We start from the raw sequence: 23,822 nt of genomic DNA, 5'->3' as shown, positions 1-23,822 counted from the left end.
ACTAGATAGAACAAGCACCAAATCCCAGTAGCATCATAATAGTTTTGATCCAAGTCTTCCCTGGCTGCTCAGTGAATATAGAAAACAAGTGCTCAGTATGGAAGAAAATAGCAGCTGCTTTTTCACAACTATCTGAGATGTCTAAAGACAGTTTTAACTCTTCACTATCCCATGTTATCCATAGTGGATTTGGGAATCTTTAGTTTTATTGTACAGTATTTATGACATAGTTTGAGTGTCTTAAATAAAAACAAGGGGCATGTGGTGATGCAATGGTAGATTTAAATGTAGTTTCTGCTAAAACTGAATTTACATTTTTCAGCCACCCAGTTTTCACATATGCCCAGGTCCAACAGGGTTGTGTAAACAAGATTTCAGTTTAATAATACTCAGAGCTTCAAGGTGTTTACCTACTTCAGAAGTGGGAACTAGTCTTCTGATTGTATTTTGTAGTATGACCTTCCTTTTCTAGTGTATGTTCCATACCCTGAGCAGAACGGCTGGAGTTTATTGAGGCCACACTGGAAATTTAGATTACATAGATCACATCCACAAAAACTGTGGTGGGTGTTAAATTGTTCTTAGAGTTTAGCCATACTTACACATGTGGTGCCCTTGAGTCCCAGTTTTGGGGGAAAGGCAGGGTACAAAGAAAGTTGTTTGATAATGGTGGTGGTAATGATTGTGGTGGTACTGATGATAGCAGGAGTAATCCAGAGAATTAACATATTTGAAGACAAGAATAGATGATGTTGCCTGCCAGCATACCACCCTTAACACACTGATCTCGTCTGATTTTATAAACTAAACAAAGTTGGAAGATGAGGGGCTCCATTTACTCTGCAGAAATAAAGCTGAGCTCTGGTGTTGCAACAAACTACTATTCCCAGAATTCCATAGCTTGGGCCATGGTAATTAAAGTGGTATCAAACTGGATTATTTCTGCAGTGTGGATGCATCCCACCAGGGAAAACTAGGGATCTCCAGATATGGCTGGAAAAAAATCCTGCCTGAAACTCAGGGAGCCACTTCAGTAACAGTTGACAATCTTGGACTAAGTGGGTGAGTGATCTGACTTGGCAGCATCTCATGTTCCTAAGTGAAACTTGGAAGATTCTCTAACTTCTGCTTTCTGGATGAAGAAAGAGAAAAGTGTTCTTTCAGTGCTAGATAATGTGCATCTGTGTTTTATGTGTACTCCATACTTAAGTAAAGTTTCACTTTGCCATGACTTCAGTTTGGTCTCAGTTATTCAGAATCTCTTGCTAACAGAAATTTGGCTCAGATTCTCCTTCCCATCTTCATCACCACCCCTCAGGCGAAGTCCTCAGGGACTTTTTGATGGCTGCTCCTCCAGATGTGGAACTCCCTTCCTAGGGAAATCCGACTGGCTCACTGCCTATTTCCACCTGTTGACAAATGGAAACTTTTTTTATTCCAACAGGTTTTTGAAAACTGACTGCAAGGGCCTTTAATTATTTGCCATTCTGTTATTTTTATTCTTGCCTTACAATGTACATGTCTTTTTAAGTGTTTTAATTCTATAAATCATTTAATTACATTTAAACATATTTTAATGCTTTTATCTTTGGGTTTTAGTAAGGCTTGTTTCAGCTTCTGTAAGCCGCCTCCAGTCCCAGTTCTAGAGATAGGATGGGATATAAATGAATATAGTAACCACAACAATACAAATGGAAGCTCTGCAGAAACCAGGCTTAAGATGATCTGTGTCTTTTCTCAGACACCAGACTGTGAAATTTGCTCTGCATAGTTACACTGATATGCCAGGAGAACATGTTGTTTCAAAGCCATGTTACAATTGAAATGGTGTTAGGCACCAGCTTTGGCTGTGTAAGTATGTGTGGTCAAATAAGCTGTCAGATGAGCAGATAATTTTGTAGTTGTGGAGTGGGGGAGAGTTGGATCTTGTTGCAGTTTTTGCACATTCTCCCAGAAAGGGGCTGGCAAAAATGTGAATGATTCCTTTTGAAGCTAATGCTGTGTTGTGTTCTTGAAAGCTGTGCTATTCCCTTCTGAGATCCAAACAGTGATCAAATGGATAGTTACAGGATGTTCATATTGATTATTTTACATCAGAAGGATGTGTTTTCCAGACAGCGCACAAAGAGTCTTGCTCCTTTCCATAGAGGTTATGTGGGGGTGGGGATGTATGTATATACACACACACACACACACACACACACACACACATCAAGCCACCCAAAATGGCAAGCTGAAAAATCTACCTGAAAGTAAAAATAAGTGATACATGCTGTAAAATAGTTGTGGTTTTAGGCAGGCTCAGCACCAGCTTTGACGGAATTTAGATCAAATTAAGAGTCAGGGGATTGGATTCTTGGGCTTCTCTTTTTTCAAGGTATGGTGATATCTTAGAAATCTTACCTGCTGAACATTCAATAACATTTCAAGTTTTGAGGAGAAGGGGCCCACACAAAAGAGTACCACATTTGAAATAAGCCTAAGAACTAAAACAGAGATTGTGCTACAGCTTAGGGCTACAACTGTAAAAGCTCTGCTTCTAGTAGGAAATGCCCCTGTTGCAGAGATAGATGGTTATTGAAGTTCACACCCTTCCCCTCCCCCCCCCCCAGACAGATGCTCCATTCCATTATTAACTACGTAACAGACAAAAATCAACAAGTGACATTTTCCCCGGTGGGCAGTGTTCTGATAGAGAAAGCTATATCTTTGTAATTCTGCTTGATGCCCAAAACATCTGTCCCTTAAAGCACTGGGTAGTTGTACGTATTGATATTGGTGCAAAAATAAGCAATCTCTCTCTCTCTCTCTCTCTCTATATATATATATATATATATATATATATATATATATATCTGTTTTTAGTCAGATGGCTAATATTTTCAATGGCTGATATTGTCTTCATTTTCTCCTACAGAGCCCCCGAAATCATCCTTGGCTTACCCTTTTGTGAAGCAATTGACATGTGGTCTCTGGGATGTGTCATTGCAGAACTCTTCTTGGGCTGGCCTTTATATCCAGGAGCTTCAGAGTATGATCAGGTTGGTATTGTTGGCACTTTTGTGATTTCAGCAAGAATCATAGCTACCTTTTTTCTCATAGAACTATAGACAAACAAGAAAGACAAGTAACACATAGGAGTTTATCACACGGGAGGAATTTCTCTTAATTTCGAATGAAAAGAAAGTGGGGCCAGAACGCATTCACGTGAATTTGCTAGTTCAGCAAATTTACGTGAATTCGAATTGCGTTCGAACTGACTTCCCATTGCCCGAAAATAGCTTGCCATTGCCTGAAATTGCATATGATCACCTATCATGCAATAACGTGAAACCCAATGATTGCGTTCGGACTGACTTCCCATTGCCTGAAATTGTGTGTGGTAGTCTATCACGCAATAACGTTAAACCCCATGATTGCATTCGGATTGCCATTGGATTATACTTCCAATTTCCCTTGTCTGATAACGTCCAAAGCTGGAATTTTCATTGCATACTGAAAGCTGTCTTTGACCATGATTCTATATGGGTATGGAAGGGTATTGAATTGTAGCAAAAACATCAAAGGATGCTCCTTTGTCTCTTAGCATGTGTTTGGTATGTTCTATGTATCCTTTTCATTGATAGACTGGAAAACCAGTTGAGTTTTGGACCAAGATAGTCTTGTGTTTTTCACTGGCAGCTGCTGGCTTCCATATCAGTGGGTCATGAATCTGCTCCAGGTTTTAGTATGAATTTTAAAGCAGTGCTGCCCCAAGTGATGTTCTGTGGACTGGTTCCAGACCATGAGCCATTGGTTGCCATTGGTGATCTTACAGGAAAGAAGCAACTGTAGGCAATGGGCATAAATGTGGTACTGATCCCTGACACATTGGGGAAAGTTCTGCTGGCCACTCCCATCAAATATCTCGAGAAGCAGTCTTTAAATGACTTTAAACCCTAGAAGACATTTGGACTAAATCCCAGAGCAGACTGGCCACTGACTGACATGAGACCTACCAGCTGTCACTGATCATTTTTCATCTCTAGACTTCTTCCTCTCTCTTCTGTTAATTGTTTTTACTCTTTGCATCCTTGCTAATGTTTTTATCTCTTAAATCCTGAGACATGCTTTTCATTATTCATCTGCAGTCTTTAGTTGATCTGACAAAGTGGGTTGTCAGGAGTCTCACTTCCCCCATGAGCTGCACGAGTCACCACTTCTTTAACTAGTTTCAAAACTGAGTTGAAGACCATCCTATTCAGAGAAGCATTCCTAGGCATTGCATGACTATTATTTGCTATTTGACATTTTTGATTTTTATTGAACCCTTTCCTGTTTTATTGAACCCTTTCCTGTGTTGTTATGTACTGAATTACTATTTCTTAGATTGTACGCCATAGGCAGGCTTACTCGTATCTATTTTATTTTTTGTATGTACAGCTCTGTGCAAATCTACAGTGCTATATAAATAAAGCATAATAATAATAATAATAATAATAATAATAATAATAATAATAATAATAGATATAAATCTCTATAGTTGGAGGCCTGGTGAGAGAATGAACAGAGCAGCCCCCTTTTGTCCAGCAACATAGCATGTATCAGCACATGCATATTGGTTAAATAATGCAAGGACTGTGGAGTTTGCCTTTACCATCTGCCAGAGAGAACAGAGCCTAATGGAGAAGAAGAAACAACAAGAGTTCATAGACTTTCACATTTCTCAGGCTGAGAAAGAATATCCCAAAATTCAACAGGCATAGTATTAGTTTGTGTCAGGAAGCAGCAAATTACTAAGGCTGTAAAAACAGAATAACAAAAAAGTAAATATATTTCAGTGGATTGGCAGGAAGCATCTTTTGACAAACTTTGGGCTAGCCAACAACCTCACACCTTCTCACAAAATATAGAGTTGTCTGTTCTTATGAGAGATCTGTTGCCAGCGTCTAGAATTGAATTAGGACTGGAAAACTATATTCCACAATTGCTGAATTAAAACACACATACATATGTACATGTGTGTGTGCGTGCACACACACAGAGATGCAACTCGACCCTCAGACTATCTTGTTCAAACAAGTTCTCTTGAAATTAATGTTTTGAGGATCAAAGCCAAAGTTGTAAAGAGCTCTTTTGGTAATAAAGCACACCCTTAAGGCAAACATGCCTTCTTCTTACACCTTTATTGCTCTTCCTTTATCTTTACAGTCTGTGGATAAAGTGTTGCATGTCCATAGGCTTCAAAGGCTGGCAGAGGAGTGTGATGCAGTTTAGCTGCAAAACGAAAGATAATTATGTAGCAACTAGTTATTTCACTACTTAATACATAGTAAATATGATTAATGGTTAAGGTCTGTAGGCATTTGCCTTCTTTTACAAATCCTTGGTTTGAGTTGAACATTCTGTGCACTTGCTCCATTTCCTTATTCTTTGATTTATTGCTGTAAACATCTTTTCTCACCCCCATGACATAGATTCTAGATAAATGTAGATTTTTCATTCTTTACAGATCCGATACATTTCACAGACACAGGGTTTGCCAGCTGAATATTTGTTAAGTGCAGGGACGAAGACAACAAGGTTTTTTAACAGGGATACAGACTCACCATATCCACTGTGGAGGCTAAAGGTAAGAAGCTGTTTTTCCATCTAGTCTACTTCCACTGGATGTCTATGTTTCCTAATGTTGAAGTGTTCCCAGTAAACATACTGGAAGCATGACTATGGGTTGATATACAGTTGCTGGGGGAAAACATTAATCAATATTTGGCTGTCTTAAATGACTAGAACATGACTGGACAGGATATGCACAAAAATTTCTGTGCTTCAGGTCAGAAGAAAATTCATGAAAAGGGCACCTCATAGTAAACTGCATACAGGTCTCTCCTAATCTCCTTTTTGGGGTGGGTTTGGATGTTAGTGAACTCATATTAGAAGTGTTATTTGCCTTGAGGATTCCATGGCTCATAGCTAATTTTGCTAACGAGAGGAAAGAAACTATGGATCAATACACAAAAGAGATCCCATCTACATATTAGAAAGAACTTTACAGTAAGAGCTGTTCAGTAGTGGAATAGAGTGCCTTGGGGGGTGGCAGACTCTCCTTTGAGGGTCTTTAAACAGAGACTGGATATTTCAAGAGTGCTTTAGTTGTGTATTCCTGCAGGAGTTGGACAAGATGGCCCCTGTGATCCCTTCCAACATTCTGTGGAATACTGCTTTCATTTTTGTGGACTATGGTAGCTCTGCCATCGCCACCTGATGTGAATAAAGCCATTTGATGAGCTAAGTCAATCCATAGCCCACATGCCCAGACATTGTATCCATCTCACTGCTGTGCCCATCAGAATAATGTTAACAACATTTGACACAAATGTTGAATTGGTAATGCATATTACTGTTTCTTCCTATGATAGGAATGGGGAACATGTTATATCCTGAGGGCTACATTTGCTTGCGTAGGACCCCATGGCATAGGTGGTTCTGGTCAAAGTTAAAAGGAGGCGTGGCAGAAGCCACATTCTGTCTTCCTCTTGCTTCTTTCTTTTCTCTCACTGGCTAGATCTAGAAGTTTCCATGGCCCATATGAGGCCTGTGAGCTACAGGTGTCCCACCAGTTCTTTAAGAGTACTTAAGCTGCTGTTCAAATTGCTGAAAATTGAATAGTAGTTCAGAAAGATGCATAGATTTTTCATTGACATGCAGTTGTCATCTAAGGAGAACAATGTAATGTTTCTTTGGAACTAGGCCAACAGAGGCATTTTGAGTACTGTATATACACATGTATAAGTCTAGAAATTTTAGTAAAAAAACGACCCAAAAAATCTGAGCCGACGTATCCATGGATCAAGGTAAGTACTCTACTTTAACTCCTGTATCAAAAAGGTGTCATCCCCTGATAAAAAGCAAGAGTGCAATCTATCTTGGAAGCACTGACCTCCCTCTATTCTCTCATCCATCCAGCCTTTAGGGTGAGCACAAACAGTTATGCCTGCTGAAACTTTGTAAGTTATTTGGCGTTACTTTCCTTTGCTTCATCCTTTATTATACAGCCCTAGGTTTTACTCTCGACTTATCCATGGGTCGTATCATAATCAATAACTTTGGCCTCAGAACCTGCCCTCGACGTATACATGAGGTCAATGTATAGTTGAGTATATACGGTAGGTTTTGTAGTGTCCATCTGAAGTAGTCATGAACATTACATAAAGATCAAGTTGTAACTAATTGGCTTTTTGTTGATTCTGAACAGACGCCAGATGATCATGAGGCAGAGACGGGAATCAAGTCAAAAGAAGCAAGAAAGTATATTTTTAACTGTTTGGATGATATGGCACAGGTAAGAAAGTAGCTGAAGATCTATCAGAAATTTCCAGGCAGAAAACCCCACACCCTTCAACATTTCACAGATGTAAACCAGGACATGTGGCAATGGAACACAAGTGTGTAGTTAAGATAACAAAAGTTATTAACACACAGGCTAGGAGAAGCTGCAGCAGTTTGCTTTTTCATCACTCTGCAGGGAAGAGCAAAATTTCAAACACAAACTCCCTTCCCCCAGCTGAGTTAATGAGCACAAAATAGTTTTACACTTTGAATTCAGTTTGCAGCAATTAAAGTAAGCTGAGGACAAAGGGGGAAAGTTGGAGAGAGAGAGAAAAAAAACTAACGCAGGTGAAAAAGTGGGGTGTAAGACAATTCCTCAGGATTGACCTTGCCACATTGGTACAGTTGGAGGGTACGGAACCTATCACATGATATCAGCATACACTCCATTCTATGCAAAATTCTTACAAACCGTTTGATCTTACAGGCTTAGATGGAATATAACTAACATACACTTTGCATGGAGCCACTCTATATGGAAAGGGGTCATAGGACTATGCCTACTTGCTCCACTCCACATTCAGCCAAACTTTGCAGAAGCCAGTTGAGTCCTGATCACGAGACTCCATCAGTACTGGCAGGGAATCTGTGCTATTTCCAGTTAGCAGGGAGAGATAGCAGGAAGTCCTTTCCCATCTAGCTGGGAAGTCGTGTGGTTAGGGGACAAAAGAAAAAGGAGCTTTGCCAGGAATATTTGCAGGCCAGACAGGGAAACTCTGCAGGCTTGTGAGTTTGACATTCCCTTGCCTTGCCTGAAGGCCTGCCACACAATCCTCTACGATGTGCAAATAATTGTTTGAGTTATTTAGCAGATGAGTTGGTTTAGAAAGTCTTCCAAAAAGTCTGAACCAGAGTAAAGTCGAAGGCTTGAACCAGAGTATCCATATGACTGATCACACATTATATTTAATTCAAATGAAGGAGGTAGTATCATGCCCCTTGACGAATATGTATTTGGGATAACTAGTGAGAGAGCTTAGCCAGGTATAATCTATATGCAAATAGACTCTGCAAGAGTCTTCATTCTTTCCCAGGAAATGCCAAAAATGCATGTAGGGCAGGGCCAGTGAGTGTAATGTAGTGTAATTACTACATAGGTTTTCCAGAAAAATGGACTTGTTATTAATGTAGTTTCACTTCCAGGTGAATATGACCACAGACTTGGAAGGAAGTGATATGTTGGTGGAAAAGGCAGACCGGCGGGAGTTCATTGATCTCTTAAAGAAGATGTTGACGATAGACGCAGATAAGAGGATAACACCGATTGAAACACTCAACCACCCATTTGTCACCATGACACACCTACTTGATTTCCCTCATAGTTCCCAGTATGTTTTTTTCCCTTCACTCTCTGCTTTGGATTTGAGATTTAAATTTAGACAGGGGGTAGAATGTGGGTTATATAGGTCTGTATTGGCAAACTGCCAAATGTAATGTTGGGTTGGTTACCATATCTGCTCCCAAAAGGTTTGAATTTGTGTGGTATCTGAATGGGGTGGATACAAGTAGAAATTGGATACATGAAAGCTTTTGTTTTGGCAAGAATATTTTGATATTTGACAACTACCAACAGCTTTGAATCAGTCAGATGTTCATATATTTATGATGCCCCCACCTCTTTGCTTCCATGGTTTCTTCAGCAGTTGCTTGGCTGTTAGAAGTGGTAGGTTTTCACTTTCACCAAATGACATATGACAGGTAGATGAACAGAGGTATGTAACAAAAAAGACAGGAATTAATTGTTTCCCCTGCTTAATAAATATCTCGTTGCCTGGAGCTGGTGGGCCTAGACGCCCATTAGAAAATTGCTAAGAAAATTGATGTAGTGGGATCATCTTCCTTGGGGGTTTTCTAAGATGCGGAATACATCATATTCAGGATACAGGGCTGCAGCTGAAAATGGCATCCACAAATTTTGTACCTCCCTTCTGTAATATTCAGTACAACTTTTCTGTTGTTCAGTACAACAATGAGGGTAGTGGGGCACATTTTCAGCCAGAGCTTGAAAGAAATGCACTATAGAGAATGCCAGTCCATAATAATGCTAATTTAAAAGAAAGAAAAGAATGTAATGACTAGTGATGTCATTTCTTTTGAAGTGTAACAAATAATACCTTACTCATTACTCTCTTTGTTGCATGCATAGCAGAAATACATCTCTGGAACAGGTCCATTGTATGGTTCAGGAATGAGACATGTAGGGGATGTTTAAATTTAAAAGGTCATTTCAAGGTTGGCTGATATTAAGGTTTAAACTCAAAATAGCAACATTAATCTGAGACTGCATAGGGAAAAAGCAATACTGTATCATGATGTTTCCACAATTATGTTCAGACAATTTACTAATTAGCAGCTTTGAACCTTAGGATCTATTAACACTGCATACTTACTATTGGTTTTATACCAGTTCACTTTCCTTAAAGAAACATGGAAAGTGTAGTTTGATTATAGTAAAAACTAGTCTGGTCCTTACTACCCTTGATCAAATCTATATTTCCCATTGTTTCCTAGGAAGAAGCAATGTCTATCATTCTATTTTAGGTTTGTGGTATAGAAGGGCAGTGGCAAAATTAAGTTACAGCGATCAGACAAGTATTGGTGGGTTTGTTTTGTTTTGTTTTTTGTTTTGTTCACTCCTTATATTATCTTTCTCTACGAACAGTGTCAAATCCTGTTTCCAAAACATGGAGATTTGCAAGCGACGAGTGAACATGTATGATACGGTGAACCAGAGCAAGACTCCATTCATCACCCATGTGGCCCCAAGTACATCAACCAACCTAACCATGACCTTCAATAACCAGCTCAATACAGTTCATAACCAGGTGAGAGAAAACAATGTTGTATAGCGTGAGGTGAGGAGTGGGTGAGCATATGCTTGATCATTTATCATTTACAAGGGACAGTTTCTTCAAGTTCTTTTTCTGCATTACCTGCTTCTGAGAACCTGACAGCTTGGGTAATTTTATTCAACAAAAAGTGCTATGAATATCTCTCTCACTTGTGAGACCATGGCAGGATACAGACCGCCGTTTTGCGGCGGTCTCCCACCGGCGCCATTTGCTCCGCGCGGGAGCTGCAGCAGCCAAACCGTGCGACTCCCGCGCGGAGCAAAAAAGAAGCTCCATTTCAGAGCTTCTTTTTGCGGTGCCTTTATGACGTCGCGAGGCGCCACTGGCGCATTCGCGACATCATAGGCACCGCGACACGTCTGGACGCTATGCGTCCAGTACGTAAACATGGCGGCCCCCATGTGGAAGGGGCGCCGCCATGTTGTATGTATTCTATACGTACTAGGGTTAGGGGGGTGCGGAAGCACCGCCCCTTCCTAACCCTAGTACGTATAGAATACGTACTATATGGCGGTTTGTATCCCGCCCATAGCATGTTAGCATTTTACATGGAATCCAGCATCTTCTGAATCTGTTTTTATTTATTCATTCATTCCGTAAAGAAAAGCAAGGTTCTAGTCTTCATGACTGAGAATATTATACAGTTGGCCCTTCATTCTCATGGGGAATCTATTCCAGACTCCCCCACCCCCCTGCAAAAATGGAGGTTTGCGCTTATTCAAGCCCCATAGGCTTGAATGGAGCGTGCCCCTGGGCGCGCACGCCATTGCAAATAGCAGAGGTTGCCTCTCCGCACATATCCAACAACGCAGATCTCAGATCCGTGCATTAGGAGGGGTGACTGTACAGTACTTGGTTTTTTCCTACCATTTCTCAAAGATGCACAGGATAGTGTACATGGTTACTTCTTGTATCACTCAGGAATTTTGTGAAGTATGTTAGGCACAGGGATAGCAAGTGTTACAAGAGTGCCTAGGAAGCTTTGTGGCAAGCAGAAACTGAAGCTTAGTTTGTCCTGATTAAGGCCCATACCCTCTGGTTTAGGAGCATAGTGCATGTCTAGAACAAATGGGGACATATCTATCATGTGTATACACACACTATCCCCTTCCATCTGTGTATAATCAAATACACACATGTATATTCTATTCATCTGTTCATTCTCTTTTTCACATCTATGTGTGTGCCATACATTCACAAACATAGATGCTCCCCCACTGAAATTTGCATGGAGCAGAAAGCTCCCATCCATTTCAGGAGTAATGGGTTTTTTACAAAGTAAATTCCAAATGCTGAGGAGCTGCTTCAGAAAGTGGTTTTGTCCTTTTTGTTCAATTTCCTTAGCGCTAAAGACTGCAGCACCCACTAGTTAACCCACCCACCCCCAATCCCGATCCCAATTGCTCCCTCCCCCCCAAAAAACACACACACCCCTAAATTTGCATTGGAGAAAAGATCTCAGTCACACCAATGGGAGCTTTCCCCAATGGAAACTACTGGCACAACAGCCTCAGTCAGGATCGGGGTACCTGCTGAGAAAGTTACTCAACAAAGTGAGCCAAGTCACCAAGTACAGATTGAGCCATACATGTGCATTGTATCATCAAGGAATAAAACATCTTTATTTTTCCCCAGGTGAACAGTCAAGTCCTCTCCTCTACAGGAAGACACACTTGCATTATTTCTAATCTGTGACAGAGATAAAAAACGAATCCCTCCCACTAAATCCAAATGTAATTCCTATCTAGAGTAAACCCATTGAATCAGTGGGGTTTATGTGAGTGTTGACTTACCATTCAACATATGATTCATTGGGTCTACTCTAGTTGGGACTGTCAATCAGACTGTCTTACTGTCTTAGAAATTGGCAGACAAGAAATATAGCTTCTTTCCCTCTTTCTCTCTCTTGTTTTTTGTGTTTTCTCCTTCTTTCCCTCCTTCTCTCTTTCATGATTCAGAAACAGGAATTGCAGTAATTGTGCTTCTGACACAGTCCCAACTTTGATGCTATAAACTATCTTTTGGGGAGCTGCATGTGTATGTTCGTATTTGTGTATGTGTTTGAGAGACAAAGAATGCATACTGTCAGTATCAACAATAAATGGGATGTACCATGACCTCATCCTTATGTATCCCTACCTAGCTTCTTCTTTTTTAAAAAAAAAAAATCATGTCCTCCTTCCCCGGTGTTCCCTTCCCTTCTACTTTCTGGCCTTTTTCTTTGGTTTCCTCTTTTTAAAATCAGTTTGTTTTATTTTGATTATTTTTTTTAAAAAACGCACAAGCTAGTCTTTCCGACATCACCATTTCCTTCATGTTTTGTGTTTATTTTATTTTAAATCCCACCATTCCTTTAGGCTACCACCCTGGCTCCCACCTCCACCACCAGTGCCACTATTTCCTTAACCAATCCTGAGGTCTCCATACTAAACTACCAATCTGCACTCTACCAGCCCTCGGCAGCCTCCATGGCCGCGGTGGCCCAGAGGAGTGTCCCCCTGCAGACAGGAACGGCGCAGATATGTGCTCGTCCTGATCCCTTCCAGCAAGCCCTCATCGTATGTCCTCCAGGCTTTCAAGGTAAGAACCAAGCTTGGCCACTGCCCTCTCGGTCCTCCCTTTGTTTTCTTCCCTCATTGGAAAGGCTCCTGGAAACTGAGCAGAAGAAACTTGCCTCTGGGCAGGGTGACTAGATTCCTCCTTTTCCAGGACATGTCCTTCCTTTCAATCTTTTGTCCAGGAAAAATGCCAAGATGTCCTCCATTTTGAGCATGACTAAGAAGCCAATTGCTCTTCCCCTTTAAGAAATTCATCTACTTGGCAGCCTGTCCTTGCTGTAAATAGGGGGGTAGGATGGATCCTTCTAAAATTCTTTTTTCCTAGGAGCAGCTGCAAGCAGACAATACTTGCCCCTAGAGCACAGGCATGTTTTGTTCTTGGAGAGAAAAAGGACACCAAACATGTTAGGCAATGGGGTGCTTAATGTTACAGTGCAAATGTTGAAAGGTTTTTTCCCCCTTAATTTTAGCAGAATGGACAAATGAAAGGAGTAATTTAAATGTAGGGTCAGTCAGGGGTATATTGCCAGTAAAGTACAATTTTAAGCATTTGTCTTGCTAAGAGTTCTATAAGTATCATGCAAGCCAACAAGGTATTTTAACAAAGATAGGTTTATCCAAACATATAGGTGAGTACAGTATGTGTAATATAGCTGTAAGTAAACCATATCAAATGAATTTATATACATTAGTGCTTTAGTTTTTATTCTGTGATGTCCTATATTTTTCCTGAATGTCCTCCATTTTGCAGTGCCTTGTCTTCCTTTGTGGTTATGATATCTGGTCACCCTGCCTCTGGGTTAATGGCAGAGGGATCATTGCTCAAGGAAGAACATCTACTTTGCATGCATTTTCAGGTTTTTGAGTAGGGGCAGGCAACTTCCTTATGTGGGGGACTGACTGCTGAACTGTTGTATTACCACTACAACTTCTAGATACTGTCAAGGTTTCTAGAGCCACTGCAGTTGCCATTACAGTTAAGCAGCAAATCTGATAGCTCTCAAGAGGTGTAGGAGAGTGACTGAGTGTTTTTCTGCACCATACAGCATTTTCTTCCTCGTGACAGAGTATCTTCTTTCCTTCTAAAAGGAAAAGGGAATGTGGACAAGAGCAAGATTTGTCTCTTGCTATTGTTCTTCTTTGTATGGCATCAGCATCACTGATATCAACAGCATATTAGGTAGGATGAGAGCTATTTAGACAACTCTCTCTCTCTCTCTCTCTCTCTCTCTCTCTCTGTGTGTGTGTGTGTGTGTGTGTGTGTGTGTGTGTGTTTGTGCGCACACTTCTGTGGGCTATGAGTTGCCTATCCTTGTTCTGTGATCTCAAGTTTAAAAGATCAAGTAGCAGATGAATTTTAGTGCCCGAGACCCAAGCAAGCAAATCTAATAGATTCATCCTTGATTCATTTAAACATAGCATTTTCTGTGATCATCTTTGATAATACTCAGAACCCTGTTGTAAACTATTTTTAATTTTATAATTGTATTTTAACCAAAGCAAAATGACTGGAATACACCAGATGCTGGTGATACACATAGGCATGCCACCTGTGTGTTTCTTTTTTTTTTTGTTCATTGTGGAAGGAGTCATCCAGCACTTCCTTCACTCAGTGATGCATTGTTCATGCACAGTGGTGTGAGTAGCTAGGGTGTCACCTGGTGTGGACAATGTCATCTGGGGAAGGTGTGTATTTGCACCTCCTGCTGCTCTGTCACAGGGCTTCTTCCCCAAAAAGGCAGCTTGGTAGTGGAGCAGCTTGGAAGAGTGTGTACTCACACCTCCTGCACTGAAGGGGGAGGAGGGCCCAACCAAGTGTCATCTTTCTCTGGGATGTCACCTGGTGCAGTTTGTACCCCCTGCACACACACACACACAGCAACACCACTGTTCATGCATCCTACCTCTCTTGTACCAGTGCCCTGCCTCCACAGACATTTTGTGGCCAGAATATTGTTGGGGACAATCAGGCAGTATCTGTCTTGGTTTCTGCATCTGAAGGTAATAAAACAGTGGCATCTTCCAAAGAGGGAGGCTTGGCAGAATGTTCCACTTGTAGCACCATGCAGAATGTTGGTCAATGTATGTTTTTATGCACATGTAATTTTTCCCCACTGCATTTGTTTTAATTTTTGTAAGCTGCCCTGAGTTCCCGTACTTGAGAGAAAAGCATTGAATAAATAATCACAACTAGCTATGGGAGGTACACATGAGAAGAATGCTAGTAAAACTCTCTGGCCCACTCAGTGCTCTCAAAAATATGGAATCTAGAGCAGTGTTACTGAAAGTGGTGGCCCTTGGGACCAGAGCCATTGGCTGCCGGTCCCTGACAAGTTTCCAGGAAAAAAAGGAACAGTTGGCATAAATTTAATGCCAGTCCTTGGCATGTTTGGAAAAAAAAATAGTTGCCTGTCTCCCTGATCAGATTGCTAATTTAGAGCAATGGTGGGGCAACTGTGGATTGCCAGATGTTTTTGGCATATAACTGTAATCCACTTTAAACAGTTTAGCTAGTGTTAAGGGACTGTGGGTGTCACAGTAAAAAAAAAAAAAAAATCTGTAGGACCACAGTTGTTCACCAGTGAACTCTTAGAATATTTAGTAACTTCCATTTTGCTTGGTAACAGTGAGGCCAAGAACTATCCTCTTGCATCCAAGAACCATCCTTTTGCTGCAGATCATTTGGATGTTGGGTTTTGGCTGGAAGCATTGATTATTCATTACATTTCTATCCCACCTGTTATCCAGTAAAATCAATATAGTATTTGTCTGTCCTCCTCCACATTCACTGCTCACCTTCTTTCAATGAAATCAGGGTGGCATACATGACTCTCCTTCTCCCTCTTTGTCCTTCCAACAGTCTTGCAAGGTAGTTGTTCAAATACAGTCTGGGCAGTGATGTGACACCAGCTAATGAACACAGTAACAGTGCAACTTAAAGGTCAGCACTTACTTTATTTAGCAAGCAAAAGCCCTAAATCCCAGACAAAGTTCATTCACATGCTTCAGGTCCAGCAAGAGAGTTCAACAATATCCAAGTCAGGTAAATGGTATCCAGAGTCAACAACACAGTCCAGATCAAGCACAGTGTTCAGGAACAAAACAGGGAGCCAGGTAGGTCAGATAATCCCAGAAAGCTTCTGGAGAGCAGGGCTGCAAATTTATAGTTCAGCATCTTAATGCAGCAGCTGCTTAATTAATTGCTGCTTCCTATACATTTTCTGAGACCTCCTAATCCTTTCCTTTGTTGCCTCCACTTGACAAAGGTAGGTTGGGGTAAATTGTCTTCTGTACCTGAATGGGCAGAACTGTCTGCCAGAGCTGGTGCTACACTCTGGTCTGACTCTGCGAGCAGAACCTCCTGGCTCTGGAATCTCCTCCTGCTCTGGTTCAGTAGCAGGCCTCAGCAGGTCCACTGCTTCAATCTCTGAGTCCATTTCCATGTTCCAGAATTAGGGTGTGAAAGTAGATGGGACTGAGTGAGAGAGAGGTTGTGTACGACCTGGATCTCCTGAGTCCCAACTCAACACTTTAACAACTATACCATGTTTTCTCTTGCATAGGTTGGATTACAATACAGTGAGACCACTGGCAGTTTTCAGTGGCATCTCATTCTCTGTTTTTTTGAGAGATAGGGACAGCCTGTGTCTCAACATCCTGCTTGCAGTTCTTTCCCAAGAGCTGTGCTTGCCTTCACACACCTGGTCTCAGCTGCCATCTGAAAGCCTGAGCCACTGCCACCTGGCTTCATCCCTCCCTCTTTCTCTGTCATTTTTACCTAAAGATATTAAAGTTCTTTGCAGATATTGATGTCTCAGTGCACTGCTGTGCAGCAGACGTTTTATCCTTTTCATGTGGGGTTAAAATAACATAAAAGAGCTTGAGGGTGAAATCCTGAAAAGTCCCCTGAGTCTTATTTACAAAAGCTACAAAAGGCATTTGACTATTTTGGGCAAATTTTTATCCTCAATGATTTTGTCAGCTCAAAAGGCACAAAGCGAGCAGGGCAGCCAAAAGGATGACAGACAGCTGGAGTCTTAATTTCTAACCTGGCTTTTAGCAACAGGCACCGCTTCCTAAACTCAATGTCTCTTTTTCAGCTGCTATCTTATGGCACTATTGGAAAGTAGCACGGTCTTAATTTCTTAATTCAGTGGCTGCTTTAGTTTTTACTGCACCTTTTCCTAACAGCTCAGAGGTGATAACAACTGTCCGAAACAAAACAAAACACATACAAATTCAGCACATGGTGAAACTGTGCATGATGATAAAATACCAAATGCAGCATTAGAAACAAATACTAATACTGATGATGATGATGATGATGATGATGATAATTGTATCTGTAATAGTAGGAGTTGCTGTTGTTGTTAATTACCACCACCACCACAGGTATATAAGGATGCAATTTTCATTACTGCTGTAGTACATGAGGAGGGGAAATTTAACTTTTCTTTTCCCAGCGATGATCTCAGTAAAACTGGATCTTTGGCCCATTACAGACAGGTGTAAAGTACGTCCCCAGGACGTACTAGGGTTAGGAAAGGGCGTCCATTCCTGGGGACGTACAAAATGGCGGCACCCATTATACATGGGCGCCGCCATGGGGATGCCACCACTGCACCGCCTCCAAATGGGGCGGCACGGAAGTGACATCCCGGTGCCGCGCAAGGGCGCCTGTGGCGCCCTTTCCGTATAGCCGGAAGGAGCTCCATTTCGGAGCTCCTTCCAGCTTTGCGTCACTGGCACAGTCTTCAGACAGCTGCACCAGCGACGCAAAGCAGAAAGGGGCCAAGGGGCCTCTTTCTCAGCGTCCCTGCCACCGTCGGGTATCCTTGGGGCATGAAGCCCCAAGGGCACCCCTTTCCAGGCCACGGGGAAGCGGCCTGGAAAACGGCGAATCGGGGCCTCAGAGGCTGCCGCTGTGGCAGCTGAGGCCCCGATCCGGTGGGGAAAGAGCCGGATACAGGCCGCCCCAAACAGGCGGTCTGTAACGCGCCTTTGTTTTCTTAACGAAGGGATGGTGTGAAGACACACCCAGTTAAAGGTCATGGCACGTTCGGGTGTGCAACGCTGGTACCCTGGTGAAATCAAAAAGGCTCTGGTACTGAATGTAAAGTTCAAAAAAGGGGGAAATTTAATTTAAAGAACAAAAGTAAAGAGTTTTCTCCTCCCCAGCTCTAGATAACTTGAAATAAAAGATACTTTACAGATTTATTTTTAGTAATCTTCAAGGTGTCATCTCTCTGGGTTTGATCTTGGTTTGATCTCCTCACTCAATGGAGCTGTTGCAGGGTCTTTCAGCTCCTGATTTCTTTGACTTGTTTGATGTAGGTAACTAAATTGGCTAACTTGTTCCTGGTAACTAAATTGGCTAACTTGTAATAAATGCCCTTTCCGGCTGTCTGGGCCTGTTTGCCACCAAAAGACAGCTCTCTGCAAACTCACAGCAAAGACTGCCTAAAACTAAAAGCCTCTAGCTAAAACAGAGCTTGCTGGGAAGGGGCAAACCAAACCTGGAAAAATGCAGGGGATCTGATAGCTCCTCCCACAACTAATACAATGAACATTTCCTATATTAAAACATACTATGGCCTGAACTAATATGCAAAAAAAAATGTAGGGGGAGATTCAAACAGTCCTGGCTGGACATCACAGATGGGAATCTTTTCAAGGTTACCTTTGATATGTTATTAAAGTAGAACTCACATCCACCCTAGCCAACCTAACCAAGGTTGGGGCATATAGGGAGTTGAAGTCCAACAACATATAGAGGGTCTCATTATTCCCATCCCTGCCTTGAGGCAAATAGTAGGCTGGGATTCAGTTAGGAATATCCACACTCATTAAATGTCCCCTATGTGTGCCCATGTCCCTTTTCAGGTGCTGGGTGTGTGTGTGTGTGTGTTAATATTCATTTTCTTCTTCTGCAGCACCCAGAGCTCCCCCTCCAATTTGCTGTAAATCCTAAAGCTGCTTTGTTTGGCCATTCTGTGCTTCATCGCGAGCAGGCAGGATCAGAGTGGTGTCTGGCTGTTTCCCATAACCAGCTGAGAATTGATTACATCATTGCTGAGATCCACCAAGGCCCTTCGGGGTCTCAGTGCTGCTGTAATCACTGTGTGTCCTGCTATGGGGAAGTAGCCAGCTGCTTCTCCCTCCTGGTTGCCTTGAAGCATTGAATGGCTGTATGAGGCAGCTGCATGGGATTTGCAGTAAGTGTGTGTGTGGGGGGGAGTATATACCTCAGTGTAGCCTAAGTCCACATGCGGATATTTACACTACGCTGGGAAGATGTTGAATTGAGGCCATGGAATCATAAAGTTGGAAGGGATCACAAGGTCTATTGGTGTGCAAGAATAAAGCACTCTTGGAAGATAATCATATAGCCCAGGGGTCGGCAACCCCCGGCCCGCGGACTGTATGCAGCCCGCGGAGGCGGCAGGACCGGCCCCAGCCCGGTCCTGCCGCCACTGCCGCCAAGGCCTCCTCCTCCTCCTCCTCCTCCTCCTCCTCCTCCTCCTCTGGGCCTCCAAGCTGCCCTTGGCCCTTTAAGGGCGGCGGCGAGGATGAGGCCTGGCTTCATCCTCCTCCTCGCCACCGCCCTTAAAGGGCCAAGGGCAGCTTGGAGGCCCAGAGGCCTCCAGGCTGCCCCCAGCGCTTTTTCCGCAGCGGCGGCGGCGAGGAGGACAAGGGCAAGCCTCGTCCTCCTCGCCCCCACTGCTCTTAAAGGGCCAGGGGCAGCCTGGAGGCCTCTTGGCTTCCAAGCTGCCCCTGGCCCTTTAAGAGCTGTGGGGGTGTGGAGGACCAGCCCGGTCCTGCCGCCGCTGGAGCCCAAGAGGGAAAGGAAGCCTTCCCATAGGGCAGCTTCCCTCCCCTCTTGGGCTCCGAGGGCGGCCCGGGCCCCTGGCTGGAGCCCAAGGGGGGAAGGGGGCCTTCCCATGGGGCGGCTTCCCTCCCCTCTTGGGCTCCGAGGGCGGCCTGGGCCCCTGGCTGGAGCCCAAGGGGGGAAGGGGGCCTTCCCATGGGGCGGCTTCCCTCCCCTCTTGGGCTCCGAGGGTGGCCCGGGCCCCTGGCTGGAGCCCAAGGGGGGAAGGGGGCCCTCCCATGGGGCGGCTTCCCTCCCCTCTTGGGCTCTGAGGGCGGCCCGGGCCCCTGGCTGGAGCCCAAGGGGGAAGGGGGCCCTCCCATGGGGCGGCTTCCCTCCCCTCTTGGGCTCCGAGGGCGGCCCGGGCCCCTGGCTGGAGCCCAAGCGGGGAAAGAAGCCTTCCCATGGGGAGGCTTCCCTCCCTTCTTGGGCTCCGAGGGCTCCTCCTTTCCCTCTTCCTCCTCCTCTTCTTCCTCCTCTTCTTCCCCTCTTGTCTTCCTGCTATTCTTTCTCCTCTTCTTCTTCTTCCTCCTCCTTTCCCTCTTCCCCTTCTTCCTCTTCCTCTCTTTTCTTCTTCCCCTCTTGTCTTCCTCCTCCTTCCTCTCTGCCTTTCTTCTTCTTCTTCTTCTTCTTCTTCTTCTTCTTCTTCTTCTTCTTCTTCTTTTTATTCCTCCTCCTCCTCCTTCCTCCCCTTCTTACCCTTTTCCTCCTCTACTTCTTCCTCTCTTCCTCCTCCTCTTCCCCCTTGTCTTCTTCCTCCTCTTCTTCTCTTCCTCCTCCTCTTCTTTTCCTCCTTCTTTTCCTCTTCCTCTCTTCCTTCTCTTTTTCCCCTGATGAATGGACCTGTGTGAGAGATTCTGTAAACACAGATTTCCTGCATTGGCATGGGATTGAACTAGATTACCTTTGAGGTATTTTCCAGCTTTATGATTATTTAGTGTCCTGTCTTGCTGAAGTCTCAGAATGGAATGACAGCATATCTTTTTTGCATTCATTCTGCACTTAAATTAAGCAAGTTACTTTTGCTGTTGTTTTGGTAATTCTGGCACTGTTTTGAATGTTCTGGTTTGAGTTAAGACTATCTGCCCATTGAATTTCAGCTTTATTTTTAGACTTACATTTTAAGTTTGAATTGCTTCAGTAGGTTTTCTTATTAAGATTGAGCCACAGTGCTCCATCCAAATGTCACTGCACCACATAAAGGTGGTGAAACTGCGAGAAGATATTTCAGTGATTTAAAGGGAAGTGAGTGGAGTAGTATTCTTCTTAGCAACTGTCATCTAGAGCTTCCATATTTTCCCCACAAATCCCCTCAGATCCTGTAGTATTGTGCTTACAATGTTGGACTGGAACTTGGGAAATCTGGGTGCAAGTCTCTAGTGAAATATTGTGTCTGGGCATAGTTCAAGAATGATAATGGCAAGCTAGAACCTGTTCAGAGGAAGGCAAAGAAGATAGTCAAAGATCTGAAAATTAAGCCCTATGAGGAGTGTCTTATGGAGCTGGGTATGTTTCATTTGGAGAAGAAAAGAGGTGACATGATAGCCATCTTTAAATATCTGACAGGATGTCAAGTAGAAAATCGAGCAAGCTTGCTTTCTGCTGCTTCAGAGACTAGAACACAAACCAGTGGATTCAAGTTACAAGAAAAAAGATTGTACCTAAACACTAGGAAGACCTTTTTTAAAAATCGAAAAGAGCTTTTTGATAGTGGAATAGATGACCTCAGAGGATGCTGAACTCACTTTGTTTGGAAGTCTTTAAACAGAGTTTGGACGGCCATCTCTCAGAAGTGCTTTAGTTGTATAGTCCTGCACAGCTGGGGGTTGGATTGGATGGTCCTTTGTAGTCCCTCCCAGTTCTGTGATTCTGTTTTTCTTTGAAGCTCACTGCATGACGTATTGTAGCTCATCCATCGTTTCAGTCTGACCTCCCTCACAGGATTACTGTCAACTTGACCTGCCTCACAAGGATGTTGTCAGAATACTGCAGGGAGATGAACCATTTATGCCACTTTGAGTTTATTGGAAGAAAGGTGGGATATAAATACAACAAATAAAACAAAATAATGCCAGAGAAATCTCCAAAGGGATGGGGAGGATGGCATTGGCTGTTACAAATGCCAACAATGGCATTTTTGCCTGCACGGCTTTGTAACACACATACCTGAGCCTCCGCAAGGTCAAATGGTCTCCACTGAGAGGTTTGGGCTCAACCTTAGTGTTTATTGTACATTATCACCATGGGGGCCATTATTTTTAAAGGCAATCTAAAAATATAGTAAACAAACACACAAATAAAAACCTCCAGTTAAATTGAAATTAATGCACACCTTTTTAATTCCCAGCTGTTCGGTGCCAACTCAAACAGGAAGGTGCTTTTCTGCTTGAAAGTACACAGACTTTGGCCTTTGTAGATTTGGAGGAGGAGGAGAAAATGTCATTAAAAATACTTCTGTATATGCCCTTGCTTTTAAAAAGTGATGTATCCATGATATATAGTTGTCTTCTCAACCTTGGTCTACAGCACTCATTGCTCCAGTCAGAATAGCCAGTGGCTACAATGATGGGGCATATTGGAAGCATCCTGTTGGCAGTCACAGGTTTATTGAAAACCTACCTGTTGGACTTTTATCTTTTTAGAGGTATGGTCAAATCCAGTTTACACAGAACTACCACTGCCTGTTTAAGAAATCTTACCTCGGTGGACATTTTTGTATTTTTCATCTGAGGCTGCATCCACACTGCAGAAATAATCCAAGCTGATATTCCTTTAACTGCCATGGCTCAATACTATGGAATTCTGGTAACTGTAGTTTTGTGAAACATTAAGCCTTCTCTGTCAGAGATATCTGGTGCTACAGCAAACTACAGTTCTCAGGATTCCATAGCACTGAGCCATGACAGTTAAAGTGGTGTCAAACTGAATTATTTCTGCACTGTGCATGCAGCCCAAGATGCACTGGAGGGGATTTCACAAATACCCTATGACTCTTTAGCTCCATTTTGGTTGAAATCCACAGCACCAATTGGATTTAGCAGGTTTCTTTTACCCAGCTAGAGCAAAACTGTTACATTAGTGAGGTTTACATACATTCCCATTGATTGATTGGACCTACTCTAGTTGGCTCTTGACAATTTTGACCTCTGTGGCTCATTATCAGGGTACCCTCAGATCAGGGTAAGTGGGTGGGTGGGGGGGTTGCCTTGATCTATAAAACACCTTCTCCTTGTCCAGGAACCATGTTCGACAGACTAATTACATTGAGTGTATTTACCTGACCCTGAAGGCTAGGGACAGTTTAGGGATTCTGTTAGTCTACAGGCCACTCCATGCGCTAACAGACTCCCTGGCCGAGCTGACACAGCTGGTCTCGGAGCTGGTGCTGGAGTCCCCTAGGCTTCTTGTCCTGGGGGACCTCAACATCCCCTTCGAGGCTAGTCATGCTCCAACTGGTGCGGCTCGGGAGTTCATGGCTACCATGACTGCCATGGGCCTGTCCCAATTGGTCTCAGGGCCCACGCATTCTGCTGGTAATACACTAGATGTTGTTTTCTGTACAGACGTGGAGTCTCCGTGGGCAGAGGTAATGAATATCTCTGCCCTGTCATGGACAGATCATTTTCTGGTCGAGGCTAGTATCAAGGTGACCACCCAGATCCCCCCCGGGGGTGGCGGACCTATTAGAATGGTCCACCCTCGAAGGCTGATGGAACCCAAAAGGTTCCAGGAAGCCCTAGAGGGCTATTTGGTTGGAACTGACGGCGATTCTGTTGATGCCCTGACTAACATCTGGGATATTGATCTCTCCAGGGCTATATACGATATCGCTCCCAAGTGTCCTTTCCGGCCTGCTTCCAATAAAAAGCCCTGGTATATGGAAGATCTCAGGGCAAGGAAGCGGGCTGCGCAACGGCTAGAGCGCAAATGGTGGAGACATCAGCGCTTATCCGACAAGACACTCCTAGAGTCTCATTTGGAGGCCTATGGAGTGGCAATAGGTGCAGCTAAGAACGTGTTCTATGCTGCACATATTGCGTCCGCAGAGTCGCGTCCAGCAGAGCTGTTCAGGGTTGTGAGAGAGCTCACTCAATTGGCTTCCCCCCTGAACCCACTATTGGAGCCATCTAAAGCCTGTTGTGACGAGTTTAACAACTTCTTCACGGATAAAATCTC

At 43.3% G+C, this 23,822-nt stretch overlaps 1 protein-coding gene across 2 annotated transcripts in view; it reads left to right on the top strand.

Moving 5' to 3' along the window:
* The window catches only part of HIPK2 (homeodomain interacting protein kinase 2), a 216,836-nt gene that overhangs the window by 148,359 nt on the left and 44,655 nt on the right, over positions 1-23,822 (top strand). Inside the window, exons 3-8 of one of the 2 annotated variants that reach the window (XM_089527934.1) lie at positions 2,918-3,041; positions 5,492-5,611; positions 7,235-7,321; positions 8,512-8,696; positions 10,031-10,193; positions 12,674-12,800. In XM_089527934.1, coding sequence (XP_089384060.1) covers positions 2,918-3,041; positions 5,492-5,611; positions 7,235-7,321; positions 8,512-8,696; positions 10,031-10,193; positions 12,674-12,800 — 806 coding nt within the window. Of the gene's footprint in view, positions 1-2,917; positions 3,042-5,491; positions 5,612-7,234; positions 7,322-8,511; positions 8,697-10,030; positions 10,194-12,577; positions 12,801-23,822 lie in introns of both variants that reach the window. The other variant, XM_089527933.1, reaches the window with a different exon arrangement.

This window comes from Sceloporus occidentalis, unplaced genomic scaffold (assembly GCF_023333645.1).
Source record: "Sceloporus occidentalis isolate IW3139 unplaced genomic scaffold, rSceOcc1.0.p SCAF_5, whole genome shotgun sequence".
NCBI lineage: Eukaryota > Metazoa > Chordata > Lepidosauria > Squamata > Phrynosomatidae > Sceloporus > Sceloporus occidentalis.
This window is presented reverse-complemented; position numbering and strand designations above follow the sequence as displayed.